This window comes from Berkeleyomyces rouxiae, assembly GCF_048999995.1.
Source record: "Berkeleyomyces rouxiae strain 22BRR77 chromosome Unknown BrBRR77_ptg000001l, whole genome shotgun sequence".
Lineage (NCBI taxonomy): Eukaryota > Fungi > Ascomycota > Sordariomycetes > Microascales > Ceratocystidaceae > Berkeleyomyces > Berkeleyomyces rouxiae.
The window spans coordinates 1,894,091-1,910,499 of NW_027396491.1; the positions used below are offsets into that span (position 1 = coordinate 1,894,091).

At 52.4% G+C, this 16,409-nt stretch overlaps 4 protein-coding genes across 4 annotated transcripts; 3 read left to right on the plus strand and 1 right to left on the minus strand.

Annotated features, from left to right (window-relative positions):
* Positions 1–5,011: 5,011 nt before the first annotated feature.
* On the plus strand, positions 5,012–6,479 carry BROUX77_000558 (uncharacterized protein; the record flags this gene model as incomplete). The annotated part of the gene is made up of 2 exons (XM_073750465.1): positions 5,012–5,050; positions 5,298–6,479. The coding sequence occupies 2 exons, from the start codon at positions 5,012–5,014 to the stop codon at positions 6,477–6,479; spliced, it is 1,221 nt and encodes a 406-aa protein (XP_073608795.1).
* Positions 6,480–8,011: 1,532 nt separating this feature from the next.
* Positions 8,012–9,340, minus strand: BROUX77_000559 (uncharacterized protein; the record flags this gene model as incomplete). Its single annotated transcript, XM_073750476.1, has 1 exon — positions 8,012–9,340. One exon carries the CDS (start codon positions 9,338–9,340, stop codon positions 8,012–8,014), a length of 1,329 nt encoding a protein of 442 aa, XP_073608796.1.
* Positions 9,341–9,844: 504 nt separating this feature from the next.
* On the plus strand, positions 9,845–11,178 carry BROUX77_000560 (uncharacterized protein; the record flags this gene model as incomplete). Its single annotated transcript, XM_073750488.1, has 2 exons — positions 9,845–9,965; positions 10,064–11,178. 2 exons carry the CDS (start codon positions 9,845–9,847, stop codon positions 11,176–11,178), a joined length of 1,236 nt encoding a protein of 411 aa, XP_073608797.1.
* Positions 11,179–12,624: 1,446 nt separating this feature from the next.
* On the plus strand, positions 12,625–15,681 carry BROUX77_000561 (uncharacterized protein; the record flags this gene model as incomplete). Its single annotated transcript, XM_073750499.1, has 1 exon — positions 12,625–15,681. The coding sequence occupies one exon, from the start codon at positions 12,625–12,627 to the stop codon at positions 15,679–15,681; it is 3,057 nt and encodes a 1,018-aa protein (XP_073608798.1).
* Positions 15,682–16,409: the final 728 nt, after the last annotated feature.

The following is a 16,409-nucleotide window of genomic DNA, read 5'->3' on the forward strand; positions in this document are numbered from 1 at the left end:
ATCTTCTACAACAACCTGGAGTTCAGCAGAAACGTAGGTAGTTATGTAATCAAAACTGCGTAGCTAACCACATACTTGCAGTCTTTGTCAACAAGCACATGGCAGAAACAAAAGCTAGGATATAAGGGCACTCATCCCTGAGCCTGAAACCGGCATCTTGGAGTTGCACACAAGCCAGGCCAGAGCTAGGTGCAAGGAAGATACCACCAGGTATCGCAGGCCAGAAAAAGAATAGAGGGAATGCAACCTGGCCGTGTTAAAGTGACTGCATGTATGTACATGGTAGGATCTTTGCTCCATGATCCATGATTGCAACAACAGAAAATTCTTCTGCATCTTTGCACGTTTGCGCGTCTGGTCGAAGTCCGTCTGAGCGTGCAGGAGAGAGCGCTGCTGAGATAAATGACCCATCGAATGATTCGCGGCCTAAGAGGATCTGGATGTCATGTAACAGCCAGTATACAGATGCCATGTATGTGGCCTGTCACTTTTTGGAGATAAGGAGTGCCCTATCATCAGGTTGCGTCTGTGGCGTTCATAATCTCGGCTTTGCATGGGTTTCCTGCAGGAAGAGAGAGCGCGGAGATGAAGATATGTCAAGCCCTGGGCCCTGGGCCTTTACAAGTCCCATGATGTAATGCCAGACAGGCCAGACTGAGATCCAGGCCAGGTTCTAGCTGACTCAACTGGACAAGTGCATACAGAGTACAAAGCAACAGCTCAACATGCTCATAAAAACCGGAGAGCATGCACCAGTACCATATGTGTATTGAGATCGTGGCCTAGCCCCTCTCAGCCCCTCCTCCCCCACCTCGCTCTACATGGAAACATTGGTGATAGCGTTGGCGCGGGGCAGCAGGACGCCAAAACGCCGGCATAGACTAGGCTTTGGACTAAGGAGACACTTTGGTCTACTTGTGTGCTGGTAAGCCAGCCAAAGCCTAATCCAAACTAAACTGAGTTAGATGGTGAACGGATCCATTCTTGATCAGAGGGTAGAGTATAGAAGCGATTTACTTCTAGCTTAGTATCCTAAAACAGACTGGACTGGCTACTACTTTCGTTGGGGAGGGTACGAAAGTGCCTGGGAGCTAAGGCGGATGAAGATTGGTGACGTGATAGAAGAGCGAATATATGGCTGTTATGGCAGTGGCCGCCACTTCATCACTAACAAAAGGACGACGTGGGTACGCAGGGACGCCTTGTTGGACACTGCTGGGAGATATCACGAAGTAGTTGAGAATACGGACATAATGGCCACTATCTTGAGCTGTCGCGAATCAGACGGCCAGCTTCCTGGCAAATGAAGACTTTTGTTCTCTCTTGCTTTGTCTGCCCGTTTCCAAAGGATGTGGAGGAAGTTCTGGCTCCAAGTTCCCCTGAAAGCTGCAAGGTTGTTGGTGAAACGAGACGAAGCCTGGCATCATAGCCAGGCACACTTGCACACACATGGACCATTGTCTCCCATCAAAATACACTTGCTGGCTGTGTCCCCCATGTTCATTAGGAAAAAAAGACCACAGAGAAGAAAGCTTGGACAGTGTGGACATGTGCGTGCATTAACGAGATTATGATGTTGTATGGGGGAACAAGTCGCGACTGGAGGACGTGGAAGATGGTAGCGGGAGAGCCAGTGGCCGTTGGTTCCGGGCGGTCCCAACAGAGGATTGTTCGCGTGGTGAGCAGGTCTCGACATGAGGGCCAGATTCTTGAGTGTGTGCATGCATCCAAGATGCGAGGATAAGTGTATGCAGCAGGAGACATGCTGGTCTGTCTCCAAGTATAGCAGCATGCGGGCGTGGGATAAATACATATGTACGACTTGTGGTTGTACCTCTGTATCGTAGGCAATACAACACGCCTGATATAGCGCCTAAATTGGGATAGTTGAGCGCATGGTTAGACTGTGTAGCTGTGTGCATACAGCAGGTATTTATCATGGGCCTGCTCGCGAGCGTCTTCTCACGTCAGAACCCTAACTACAAGTCAAGCCCGAGGCTCACTAGAGCCGTTGAAACAAACACCGGCTAACTAGTGCACCGCCTGTTTTTGCCTAACTGAATTCCAATGACGTTGTGTGAATCCTGGGGCTACGCCAGCCCATTGTCATCATTGTTGCACATTGCTAGTTATGACAGACAAACTGGGCTACTTGCGCTGGCTGGGCATTAAGCATTGGGCATTGGGCTGTGGACGGCGACTCGGGCTGCAAGCTTACAGGCTGTAGGGCGCTGTAAACTGCCTCAATGCCGCACTACAACCACCTGTGGCTAGTCTTAGAACTGAATCTCCCTGCGACTGTTTGCCACTGAAGAAGGATGGACCACCTAGCCTAGTTTTTGTATGGAGCAGAACTCAACTGACAGCCTGGGTGCCCCTGACTAGCCTGGTAGTTTCCCTTCCAGGCGCAACTGCTAGGCCGCCGTGACCAGGGTCTCATTGCCGCCCTCTGCAGAACTCGCCCACGCCTAAAACAGCAGGGGCGGACTGAGCTGACCCCACTATCAGAACGCGTGCCTTCTGCTTTGGTTCCTGGCAGAGCAGGTGGTGATGAAAATTTTCTTTCCTCTTGTGTGCTTCGGCCGCTAAAATATTTTTCTTTACTTTACTTTTCTTTTCGCCTCTGTGAATTCTTCAGCTGCAAGGAAGCAAAAGGCGATCAATCCATCACCACAATCATCACCATTCATCTTTTGTCGCTTTGATTTTCGAGTCCCACCAAGACTGATTTCTTTCTCTGTCCTTCTATTTTCGCGCGCTCGCTTCCCTCTGGCATCTTTGAGTTGCAGGCGATAAACAAGAACTTCACATCACGGTTCGCGTTTTGTTTGGTTACAGCGTCGGCGTTCTTCGTTTGGCCTCACTCACACTCGGACTATTCGCCTGCTCTGGTTTCTTTCAACCACAATCCGGCGCTCAGAGCAAAAGGAAACATTGGCACTGATAACCAACACTGCCTCACTTTTCATCTTCCATTATTTTGGCATCCTCAGCCGACATCAACGAGAAAACTCCTAACCCACACTCAACCCTGGCCTCAGACATTGCTCTTCCTGTGACAGGCTCTGGCTGTCTGACTGGGCTAAATCGTTCCCTGGAATATCATACCCTTGTTCATTATTAGGCTTCAACGGCCTCCGCTGGTGCACCCAACTCTGAGACTTGCTTTTCGTCTTTGAGCCCAATCGCCAAATTCTGTCAGGGCCTGACCTAACCTTCCATACAACCACATTTTCTCAATCTCTTCTAATCGTTGCTGAAAACTTTACTCAGCCTTGTTGCCACCATGGTATCTTTTTCGTGCGAGGTAAGTTCACTCACATCCAGAACACGACACGTGTGAAGTCGTCAGAATCTTGACATCGCTTGCCGTTGCTTGTTCTGTTACTACTGGCCACTTCAGTATTTTCAGTCCAGGCCTCAGGCGGCTACCGTCCTGGCCTACTCTCCGGTCTGTCTCATCATTCATGCCTTATCCCGCCCTCCTTGATGACTACACCCTCACCTGTTCACCCGTCGACACCAAACAATTACTGCCCTGCAAACCCGACTCTGTCGCATAATGTGCATTGAGTCGCCGTCCCTGGTTGCTTTACGTGCCCCAAACACACCAGACTGGTTCTTCACCACCCCCATCGCTCGGTTGGCCTAAGGCCGCTGTGATCGCCAAGTGTTCGTACGTTCTTTGTCTCCGGCTTTTAGAACCAATACACTATGTCATGCTTTCACATCTCATCTTAGTTTGAGATGTCGTGATAGCCTCTGTATCATTGGCCATGGCATTGCCGAGCAAGACCGGGCTGCTAGTTTGTTTGGCTGATCGGCTGACTCTCAGGCTATCCATTTCTCATCTCTATCCTGCCCTGCCCTCACCTCACCAGTCCCTGTCCCTAGTTTCCCCTGCCGTCAATATCTCCCCCTGGCGATAATAGTCTACGCCTTCCTGACCTTTTTTTTTGGGTCACTTCTATCGAGCTCCCTATTGTTTAGCATCTGCAAGCAACGAAAGTTATTCTTGTTTGTAGGTGACATCGGATTTTGTATGTGTTGAAAGACTTGGGAAACCACGTATTCCTCGTCTATTTCAAAGTCCAAAAAAAACTTGGGATAATGCCGGCCACGCACGCAGCTATCGCTACTTGTAGTTACGGGTCTATACAAGTGTCGAGTCCCCAGAACTAAGCCCTAAATCCAAGTACCAACCAAGCTCTTGTTCCTTTCTTGCAACCCCGGGGGTATGATCTGCATGCTCTACAGACACCCCTCGCACACGCTTTCTCTCCTGTTCTCCCAAATCCACATCTCGGAGTCTCTTCATCACTATCCTATTGCGGCAGCAGATACGTACCAATTTCCCCTCACTCTTTCGCTCACTCTTCGATTTGTTCTACTCCCACACTGTCTTTCGGCTGCGGACCACATGCCTCTCACCTTGCACAGCATCACTACCTCATCCTTTGCTATATATCGTGCACGGGATCCCGCTCCTTGCCCTTCTACGCCTCATCCTCTGCCTTTCTTTCGCTCCTCCCCTGCTTCTTCAATACTCGCTTCCTTGAGCTTGTCCTGTTCACCTTGTCCACCAGTCCTTGTTTTAGCGGATTGGCATTGTGCTTGACTCAGATAGTACATACTATCCCACCCTTCCCCCTTCTGTACCGATATTATCGTCGTCGTTTCTTTTTTAAACTTTCTCCTCGACCACAAAACACAACCTCTCCCCTCGATTCTGCCTTTACTCCCCATTCTCCTCTTCCCCCTTCTTCATGCCTCTTTCTGCTTATATTCCCAATATACTATCCAACGTCTCCACTTGACTCTTAAAACGTTTACTTCTTAGCATTCTGCTGTAACCTCATTTCGCATTCGTCCCCGTTTCAAGTCTCAACTCTCTAACACGAAAGCTCCGAGCGATTCGACTCCACAGAACTGCGGCGACATCTTGACCAAGAAGAAGCTTGACCCACACAGAAACCAGTGCCGGGGCGCCTACTTTACCTGCATTGACTGCATGACCACTTTCAACGGCTTTGAATATCGGTCCCATACCGTGAGTTATCTTTTAACCCCTCCACATCCGTTATCCTTCGAACCTGCATATTTCCCCTTACCATCCATTCCCTGTTCCTCTGTGTTTTGTTAGACCCCACCATCACAAACAAAACACTCAGATATTATTACTACAAGCTGCTGGTCGCTAGTAGTATACCCCAACTATCATAACATACTATTCTATCGCACATCTCTCCACCCGACCTTACCCTTACTAATTCTCCGCCCTTTCTCTCTCACTGTAGAGTTGCATGAGCGAAGCCCAGAAATACCAGGGCTCTCTCTACAAGAACAACAACAAGAAGCAGCGCTTGAACAACTCCAAAGATATCGCTACTCCTTCACGTGCTACTCCTCAAAGCGTCGACATGGCTGCTGTTCAGATCCCTCCTGTTCCAGAGCATCTGCGCCAGTACCAGGCTGTTGAATCTTCATATTACACCCCTGTGGCCCCCGTTCCTCGCTCTGTTTCTGTGACCGAGGAGAAGAAAGAAGTGAACGTTTTTGACTACTTTGTTGGTCAGGCTACCCCGACCGCCTCTACCGTCAGTAGAGATAACGAGCTCGTCCGTTTCCGCAATGTAGACGATGACGACAATGATACCGTTCTTCCGGAACCTGCCGATATCGTTCTTCCTGATGCGACCGAAGCCGGTCCCCGGCTTCCGCCTGTTCCCGAGGCTCCCGTCATGAGCTATGAAACTCCCGCCCCCAAGCCGCACAAGAGTTCAAAGCATAGAGAACCTGGCAGCAAGACCGATAAGAAGCGCAAGCGTCCGCATGTCGACAGTATCGACACCAGCATTGCCAATACTCCCGGTCTACACACTGGCCTCAGTGTCAATATGAAGCACCTTATGCGCAGCAACCTACCTCCCTCGCCGGAACTTTCTGGCGGAGACACTAGCGGAAACTCTCCCTCTAGTCCCCTCAAGAAGTCTAAGCAGCACCCTGGAATCTTTGATACTTTGATGGGAACTATCAAGCCCAAGCACAAGTCTAAAGAGGCTTCTGAGTCACCCAAGTCCTCCAAGACCCATTCCCCCAAGACTAAGACCAAGAGCAAGTCTAAGGCTAAAGAGCCGACAAAGAAGACCACTAGCCATCGCCATCATCAAAAGACGGCGGCTAAACTTCTTGAGTACAACAAGGAGCATGACAAGAAGTCGGACAAGAATGTGGCCAATGAGGGACAGATTGTACTGTTCAACAACAGCTGCGCAAGAACGTTTCTGGGTATTCTGGAGCAAACCGACAACGACCATGGCTACAGTATGAACAAGGCTCTGAAGCGTTATCACCGCGAGATTAGCAAAGACAAAGGCAAACCTCAAAAGGCTTTGGAAGACAAGGAACTGTTCAAATCGCTGCGGCTGCGACGAAACGACCGTGGAGAAATCGTTCTGTTTGTTCCTGACGAGGAGTAAAAAGTATCAAAACATATTGAATAACCCGTCTGGCTTGCGCCCAATACGTCTTGAAGATACTTCACGCATAATGATTTCGCATGAAACGAAACCCAAAAAAATAAAACGACCAACAAAAGCACCAAAAATCATTGCCTATATATAATAGGACGGAGCATGACACAAACCAGCGGTTAGATCATCTAAAATCGGGGTTCTCACTTACCAACCCCCGTGCTCTTTTGGTCTTGATGCTGGCATATGCTGTATGCATACTTCAGCTTGCAGTATATTCACCTTGACCCTTTGCAAACGGTTTTGGTTCATGACTTCTTCTCCTATTTTCTTTTGGCAACAAACACAACACGCATTACACCAATATGCACATGCATCGCGACGGCCACGTCCAACGATTATGGCCATCTTCATTCTTTCCTCTCCTAACGCCTAATTCTTTGCGATACCTTACTTCTATCCTCGCTTTTTTTGATTTGATTCTCTTCTGGCTTTCGTCATTTTCTTTCTATTCCCCCTCTTCCCCGGACTTGATTTCACTTCATTCGACCTTGAGTGCTCTGCTTTATTGCGGCGTTGATATTCTTTTCTGCTCTTCCCCGCATTTTTCCCCTTGTAATTTACTTTCTATTTGGATCTACGCATACTTGGCAGCTATTTCTTCTTTGTGTTTCTCTTTTTCCTGTCTTGACTATCCCTTTAACATTTTCTCTTTCTTCAGCCAGGCGCAGGCATTCGGAGTCTGAACCCGTTGTTTTTTTCGCCTACTTTCTTCTTTGCTTTCCATTTGAGTCTCTCCTGTTTTGATATTTGATTTTATTGACCTGGCTCGGGCTTGGGACAAGATAAGGGGAGGAATATTAGATATCGGTCATGGTTGCGGGGTGTTTTCATTTGTTACTTGAGGGCAGATTTGTGCAGAAAGGAACGATGGGTATTGAACTCGTGCTGAGTTTTGATCGTCTATACACTGTGTGGTATAGACTAGTACTAATTACTTCCAATTGAGACACATTGAACAAGTTATGGGCTTTGCTGCGAAACACATACATACATTTGACATTAAAGTGAAGCTAAGCGCTTGATACCATCGGTAGTGCCAACTACTGCGTTTTGTAGAGCCATGAACACAGTCAGCCGCGCAACCAATGGGGATGCCAAGGTCAAACCGCCCAGGAATGTCTGTGGCTCGTGAATGATTTTTGGCGCCGATGTAGTGAAGCAGAGGGACCAAAAGCGCCACAAATCATGGCAAGGGCGACTAAGAGGGAGGCAAAATTATTTATCACGTTTGATGAATTCTGGGCACTATTAAAAAAGGAGGGAAGAAACGCGTGTGGATTGGGACATGGTTACGCCGGATCTTCTGTGCGACAGAGGTTGAAAGGGTGTACATGTTGTGAGATATCGTTGTTACATGTGAAATGGGCCATCAGAACTGTATAATGGAGTAGTATATGGCCGCCAAAAGCTCGCTAATACATGCCACAATCCCAAGATTTCCAGAATGACTGATCAAACCAACAGGCCCCAACTCTTCACATTGTCCGTAGCGGCAAAACATGTTGTACCAGCGCCGCACGCCTGCACAGTGGGCACTCGGGCTTCTCCTTGACCCAGTCTGCAATACAGGTCCAGCAGAACACATGGCCGCACTGCGTGGCGGCCGGATCGCGCAAAGCTTCTAGACAAAGTGTACATTTGCGCTGCTGCATGCCTGCAATGTATGCCATGGTCGAGGCGTCTTCGAGTGAGTAGTGCGGCGCATCGAGCACCGGCGTGTTGGTGATGGTCGCGAGGTCGGGCTTGGTCGCTTCGTGGGCGGTGCTCTGTGGCAATGGCGGGAGGCTGGGCGCTGTGCCGAGGAGAATGTCGGTCAGGTCCGCCGGCGCGTTGGCCAGCGACACGCTGCTGGCGGAGCCGAGGGTCACGGAGCCAGGCCCGCTGCGCGCCTGGGCCGCGCGCACCTCGGCGTCCAGCGCAGCCTCGGCGTCGGCATCGCCGCCGCGGCCCGTTAGCAGCTGGCGCGCATGTATCCATCCGGACACGGCAAGTTGCACAATGAGCAGCACGCCAAGCACCTCGTAGCCGGCGCGGTCGGGCGTCTGGCTGACCTTGTGCGTGAAGATGTAGCGCAGGCCGAGCGCGCGCTTAGCGTTCTCGTAGTATGCGCCGCTAAAGTAGAAGAGGGCGAGCGCGACGGCGTGCGCGGGCGCGGCGCTGAGCAGCGTCGGGAGGTGGGTGCCGAGGTAGCGCCATGCGCGGGCTTCGCGCGAATGCGGTGCAAGCCGCGCCAGCTTGGCGACGATGTGGGCGCGGGCGCGCGCACGCACGGACGGGAGCGCCTTGGTTACGGCGTAGGGGAGGAGGACGGACGATGCGATGTAGAGGGCGCGGCGGCGTAGGGTGGGCAGCGTGCCTGTGGGCGCGTGGAGCGAGACAACGTCACAGTATTCCTCGCCGAGCGTCCGGTTGCCGAGGAGCGTGGTGAGCGAGAGGTAGAGCAGCGAGGCGGCGGTTTGCGTCTCGGCGGTCCGTTTGTGGGCGGATCGCGCGCCGAGCAGCAGGCGATGGAGACTGGATATTTGGTTGGTGAGTGTGCCTTGGAAGTAGGCGTCTTTTTGGTGTGCGCGGATGACGTCTGGGGCGGCGGCGAAGGGGAATGGCGACGTGGTCTGCGAAGAGGCTCTCGATCGGGCGGCGGAGAGGAGTGTTGAGATGCGATCAGGCTCGGCTTGAGAGGCGGATGGAGACAGGTCTGAGATGGTAACGGATGTGCTGGTGGTGGGTGGTGGGAGGGTCGTGATGGATGTTGGTGGGGATGGCGAGATTTCCGTGGTGGTTTGGCCTTGAGTCTGTGGAGCCATTTTGTGTTCTTATTGACAAGGTGGATTAAATTTAAGGGTATATGGCGAGAAAGGGACGTCGGTCTTTTGTGATCAAAGATGTAGAATCAAATTGAGATCCCGCGACAACAGATATTGGCTTGTGAACCTGGCTCCAAGCTAGCCTCGGCCTGTTTGTTCAACCCCAGCGCCACACACCTATCAGCTGCGCCACACCTCGTAGTTCCAACGTGGCGCCAGTTTTTCAACCACCCCAAGCACTTCCAATCCGTGGCAGAAGCTTGGAGCGCCCCAAGGAGCAAATGAAGCTTTGAGCAATTGATTCCGCTGTCCTAGATCCACTCTGTTCGGCCGCAGCCCCTTTCCGAGATCTCGTTAATCTTCCCCATCACAACTGGCAATTGGGAGGGGCCTACTGACACACGCTATAAACCCGCTGGGCTGCTGAGCGAGAGAGAGAGCTACAGGAGCCCGTTACATCGCAGTCTGCCCTCTGCGGAACACGAACGCGTCTGCTCACGCACCATGAACGACGAAATAGTACAAGAAATCGAAGCTGAGGCTGTGGCTTTGGAGACTGCGGCCTTTGGCCGCATCAACATCATTCTTCCGCTGCCGTACCGGATTGGGCTGATCGTTGTGCTTGGTAAGTCTGTTGCCAGTCCCCCGAGGCCACCTTGACTTTCTCCCCTTTGGCCGTTAATGTGCGAATAAAGTTTCTAACGAGTTCGTCTCATGCTCAAGGCACCTGGGCCTGGGGTGCTAATCTACACTACCTGAGCCTGCTTAAAATTGACGTCCCGCGCTTAATCAACTACCCGCCCCGCCCCGCCCGCTCGTCGTCGATTGATCCGCCGCACCATGCCTCGACATACCGTTTTGCCACCGCCATCTCGGCCATGTCGATGATTTCATTAATGCTCTTCTGGGCCGTCTCGCGCGGCGACCCGGAGCGCGTGCTGACCGCCGACTGGATCGCCATGACATATCTCGGTCTCCTCGCCGCCGCGTTCGTGGTTCCCGTGCGGCGCGGCGCGGGTCTCGCAAACTCGGGCCGTCGCCGCTTTCTCCAGATGCTGCGCCGCGTTGCTGTCGGCGGCCTGGCGCAGCCACAGCATGGCAAGTTTGGCGACGTCCTCCTGGCCGATGTGCTAACGTCATATGCCAAGGTGCTGACCGACCTGTGGGTGTGCGGGTGCATGTTTAGCGCGTGGCCGTCGGCGACGGCGCTGCCGAATCGTGCGTGTGGCGGCGACTGGGTGGCGCCCTTTGTGCTGGCGCTGCCCAGCTGTATCCGCCTCCGCCAGTGCCTGATTGAGTACATGCGGGTGCGCAATGGGCCGCGGCGCGAGGCGACGGGCTGGGGCGGTCAGCACCTGGCCAATGCGGCCAAGTACGCCAGCGCGTTCCCGGTGATTCTGTTTAGTACGCTGCAAAAGGCAGAGCCGAGCTACTGGCACTACAAGCTATGGGCCATGGCGGCGCTGTTCAACTCGCTGTATTCATTTTGGTGGGACGTGACCAAGGATTGGGACCTGACACTGCTGGATGACAACCGGCGAGTGTCTAAGGAGTATCCGTGGGGACTCCGCGCGCGGCGATTCTTCCAGCCGGTCGGAGTATACTATGCAGTCATTGGATTAGACCTGGTGTTACGGCTGACGTGGTCAGTCAAGCTTAGTCCGCATCTGAGCCATGTCAGTGACTACGAGGTTTCTGTTTACGCGCTGCAGCTGGCGGAAGTGGTGCGGCGGTTTGCATGGATTTTTGTGCGTGTCGAGACGGAGTGGATTAGGACGCTGAATGCGCCCGACCTGGGCGCTTACGAGCTCCCCATCAAGCGTGACGATGATAGCTAGAGGCGCTTGCCATAGAACTAGAAGCCGAGTGATTTATTTGCATTTACCATGAAGGATTTACTTTCTCTTCCACAGTCTGTCGCGCTTCAGTCTGCAGTCCCAGTCGGGCTGACCGAGTACTTACCGAGTTGATAGAGTATGTACATGCTTGTCAGACCGAGTTAGAATGATGCTGGCGAGACAACGTTCAAGACAGCCAGCCCACCATGACTGAGCTCAACAGAGCCGGAACCACTCGTCCCACTTCTTATCCGGGCGTCAAAAGTTTGATTCCTTGGCTCCGGCGCTTGGCCTCTGGGTGTTACTCGGGCCGCAGCGTAGAGTTTCTCCCGCCTTGTGTGCTCTTGATTCCAGGCCTTGTCTTCCGCCTGTCATTACCAACTTCGCCTCTCGTTGCCAGAGACGACTGGTATACAATCCAAAAAAAAGAGAAAACAAACCAGAGCCAGAGCCAAACAGGCATCTTTTCTCCCATCCATCTCAGCCTTCGCTTGTTTCTCGCTGCTTTGGCCAATGAGAGCCCGCGCCCAGAAACACGCTACGACAAAGACTGCCAGCCCTACCTTTGAGCACGGCCTGTTCTTTGTTTCCTTGATGCTTCTGTGCAGCCAGCTTTATTCCCTTTCGCCTCCGCCACCTGATCTTCTTTGACGTCTAAAGTGTTGCCCTGAAGTCACAGCAGGCAGGCAGATATCGCCCCCGGCGCTGTACATGTGCTTAATTTCAAAGGCTCGGTTATTCTTCTTTGAGATGTATGTAGAGATTCGTAGCTAAGCGAGGCACATGATGATGCTGCGTATTTTGAGCCAGTAAGAAAGCATTCACTGCTATATGCAGACAGATAGAATGAGATGAGGACGCGGCATTGTCTCAAAGAAAGACCTCAAAGGAGGATCTGATGGAGCTGGCGTGGAATATAATAAACTGCCGTCGGGAAACAAAGAAAGACTTTTTAAGCCTGTCCATAAGCCGCTCCTACGGAACAAGAATCCACCAGATCTGGCTGGCCAGGTCCTGTTCTAGCCTTTGTCCCGTCGCTGGTGCAGACATTTGTTGACCTTGAAGTTGTCCGGTGTGAATGTGAAGTACGCAACTTTTCGGCTATCATGGAGTACTTGGCATAGAACCAAAAGCTAAGCCACCACGTCAGTGACTCTTACACGTGTGATGACAGGTTTACGACGGTGCTCGTATATTTCCAGTTTCCCTAGTCTTGAGATCATTAGAGAAGAAAAGGCACCGCGCGGGTCGGGCTTTTGTGACTACCGGCCTATTTGAAGCCGATCTATTCCCCGATTCTGCCCTTGAAGAAGCTCTTTTTGGCTCTTTTCATTTCTTGTTTCGTCTATAATGACTCTTGACCGTACTCTACTGTATTTGCTTAATTTCTCAGGATCTCATCGCCTCCTCCCATAGCCTTTGAAAGAAGCTCTCTGCTCTGCTAATATGGACACAACATCTCCTGCCGCCTTACCAGCGCGCGGCTCACGGACCGATTCTTGCGCCAAGACACTACCGCTTCTCCAGTCTTCCCACGGGATGCTGTCCGATCCCTATGGCCAGCCTCTCACGCCAAATTCCACTTTGTCCACCTCTGCGACTACCACATCCTCACCTTCATCTTCACCTTTGTACACCTATGCTGGTGTCGAACAGCCCACACACGACAGCTCTCTATGTCATTCGAGCAATGTCAATGTTACTCGGCTCAGAACGACAACTCTACTACACAATAATCCCCGCGCCAGACCTAATAGCGGTAAAGCCAGTCATCTGCCTGACGGCTATCGGCAGTCGGTGTGTTTGGCATCGGGTAGTGCGCTGGACGGCCACAAAATAGACACCAATACTCGGAGCGCTCAGAGCCCCAAGGCCCCGGTCTACCCCGCTGTAAGTCCAGAACTGCACTCTGTATCTACCCAAGGCACCCCTATATTTACAGGTGGCCCTGCTGGCTCCCCTGTTTCTCCTGCATATTCCACACCTCGGTCTTGCCTGTCTTTTGGCGTTGTACAAGACTCAACTTCGGTAACACAGGCTCGTCCAGCCATTCTCCGCCAGAGCCAAATGGGCTTAGAAGCGACACACATCCAGGACGATGGCGCACTTCAGCTGCAGGCATCGTCTGATGGGCTCTGGCCGTATGAGTGCTATGTCAATGTGAGCCCTTTGTCGCTGAACAGCAAACAGCAGGACAGCTGCCAATATGCCCGCCCTGAGCCCATGGATACCAACACCGATAACGTACATGATGTAGCCCCAGGCCGGCCTCTCTCCGCATCAGACTTACCCCTAGCACCACCATCTCTGCCTCCCAGCCCTGGCAGGTACCTACGTAAGACTTTGCCACGACCGCGCGGTCTTGTATTTCGCAACAATGAGACCAAGTGCCTGCTCTCTGTGCCAGTATCACCACTGTCACCAAGGTCCTTGTCTTCACACCGGGATTTCCCGGGGGCTGAGCACGGCGCTGCTGGAACTGGCGTTGATTCTATTGTCGGTGTTGAGGCCCGGTTGCCTGCAGGACCTTTGCTAAAAGGGGGCTGCAGCCTCCCTCGCGCTAGCGCAACAGCTTCTGCAACACAGACTTCTCTGCGGCCGTCGTCGCACCAGTCATTTCTTTGTTCTTGGGTGCCTCCGCCTTCTGACTCCTCTATGCTGTCCCCTTCTCTGCCTGTATGCTCGGCGGACGATGGAAGTGGGCTGGATAAAGGTCCAAGTCTAGAAGAAACAGCGCAAAAGGCAAAAGACGCCATCAGCCACCAGCTGGACAAGCAGCTTGAAACAAGGCTGGTTCCCGACGGAGAGAAGGCGACGGAAGCACCAGAAAAGCCAGTCAGTACCTCTCTTATTTCCACCTCTTTACTCACTTATACCTCTTTGTCTCCTTTATCCCTTCCTTTTCATCCTATTCCGTCGGCACAACCAACCTCTGGAGCTGTCACCTCGCAAACAACTACTACCAGACAAACCGAGACACAGGCACAACTTTCTAGTCACCACACTCTACATACGGAGTGTCCTACTGAACGTGACCCCTCCTGTCAACGTGACAACATTCACAGTGAGACTTCGATCCAACCTGTGGAGCCTGAGAGCAACTATCACACTCCCGCCCAGTCATTCACTCGTGTATTTCCTCCTTCTCCCACTTTGACGCCAGCTCATATAACGAACATCGAGCCGCCCAGTCCCGTCTTCAGCTTTTGCTCTGAAAACTTCACTGTACAGCCTTTATCTACCACCTCATCTGTTCCTGCACAGCCGCTTCAGAGTTTAGCCGGCTCAGGCATGACATCGCAACACATTCCAGACTCACTGAACGGCATGGGATCCGGCTTCTCAAGTCCATGGGCGCCAACCTCGGGCGTTCCTATCTTCAGTACTAACCCTGTCAAAATCTACAAAGATGTGACCTCGAGTGCTCCTTCAGTCCCGCGCTCTGCTGGCCAACCGCCGTTGCCTGTACGCAAAGTATCAGCAACGAGCACTGTCTCATCTGTCTTTTCTACTCCATCGTCCTTTTTTTCTTCATCTGACCCCGAAGCTCGCTTCTCAGTTGCAACGAGCACATGTTCTGCACCCTTCACTTCCCGAAACAGCCTTCTTGCTACCTCCCAGTCTGATTTGGGCGTTTCTCCTTTGACTGCGTTTATACCACACCGCAGCGCGCCGCGACCCAAGCATCTCAGCCAACCGGTTGAGCCCCCTCGTGTAGTCATCCCACAGCCTGTGCGACCGCACTCAAACTCTGCATCTGTCCCGTCAAGTCTGCAGGCGTGTGCTGTAACCATCCCTGTAGCTGGACCCAGTACATGTGCTGCCAAATCACTCGTCTCAGCTTCGCTGTCATCCTTGGCTGCCCCCGCACCACCACACCCGGTGTATCAATGCATTCTTCGCCCATGGACGCCCATCAGCACCCCCACGCAAAGACCCATGACTGTCACCGAGCCACAGGTCAGCTACTTTGATACGGACACTGACTCTGAAGAGGAGGACAATGGGTTGCAGGATATCAGGTCACATGTGAGCCGCTCACGAGCTATTTCCCGACTGTTTGGCCCCAAGCGCAAGTCTCTCCGCAACAGCTCCCCAACTAGCACCATAATTGGCTCCGGCCAGTCGACAAACCGCCTGTCGGCGACGGAGCGCGACGGCGTCCAGGACAAGCAGACGCAGGCTAAGCCGCGTGGAGGCAAAGGTGATAAGCGTAAAAGCAGGGATAGTAGCAAAACAGACAAGAGCGTCAGCGATCAGCACTCTGAGACTGAAGCTGGACCTAGTGCTGGGCCTGCTGCAGCAGCATTTGGAGACGATAAGAACAGCTTCTTGCACAGGACAAACGAGCAAATGCTTGGCATGCTCACGCACATGCGCTTACCCTCGGGCTTCATGAGCAAGAAGCAAAAGGAGGAGCGGCGGAAGCAGAACATCAAGAGGCACATTCGCGTGCTACATGAGACGAGCGCAAGCCCGCATGCAACCCCGCCGACCTGGTGAAGAGCGGGATCAGAAAAGCACGGACACGTCAAGAGCTAGGGCTACAGAAGACGGAGAGAGCATTTGTCAAGTTGGGGACATCACGATTGGAGACGCCGTAACGATATTTATGACTATGATTATCATGAGAGTGGTAGCTGGCGGACCATTATGAGCCGGGGCATGATCCAAGGATCATGGCTTTCATTGGGGCTGGATTGTTCTGTTTTTCCAAGTTGTCACTTAAGAATGCCAAACTTTATTTTGCTTGCACCATTTTGCATTGTATCGAAGCTGTTTCAGGGGGTGCCTTTGTTATCTTTGTCACATTCTTTGGAAGGACTTGTACTGAAGCAATATCTACAAGTCCGTATGCGGTAGTTGGTTTGTTTTATGTAAGCACAAATGCCCACTTGGAGTCGGTCAAGTCGGTGAAGACAAATGACGCAGTTGCGATCACGCGCCTCGGTGGAAGCAACCCAAATTCTCGCAGCTGCTCTGCGTCGGCTCGGTCGGCCAACACGAAAATATTTATACGCGTAGTGAAAATAAGGAAAGAGAAGCTGCCGCTGAGCGGTTTCGGTTAGCCGCGCCCATTGGCTTGAAAAACGCGCAGTTACCTCTGGCGAGCAACAAAGGAGCAAGACTCGGGCCCGATCGCTCCTTCCTTGCTTCCTCCGAGTCCGCCGAGCCTGCCGAGCTCCACTCGGACGAACGACAGCCCTGCAGTCCCAGTCTAGAAGCCAAGA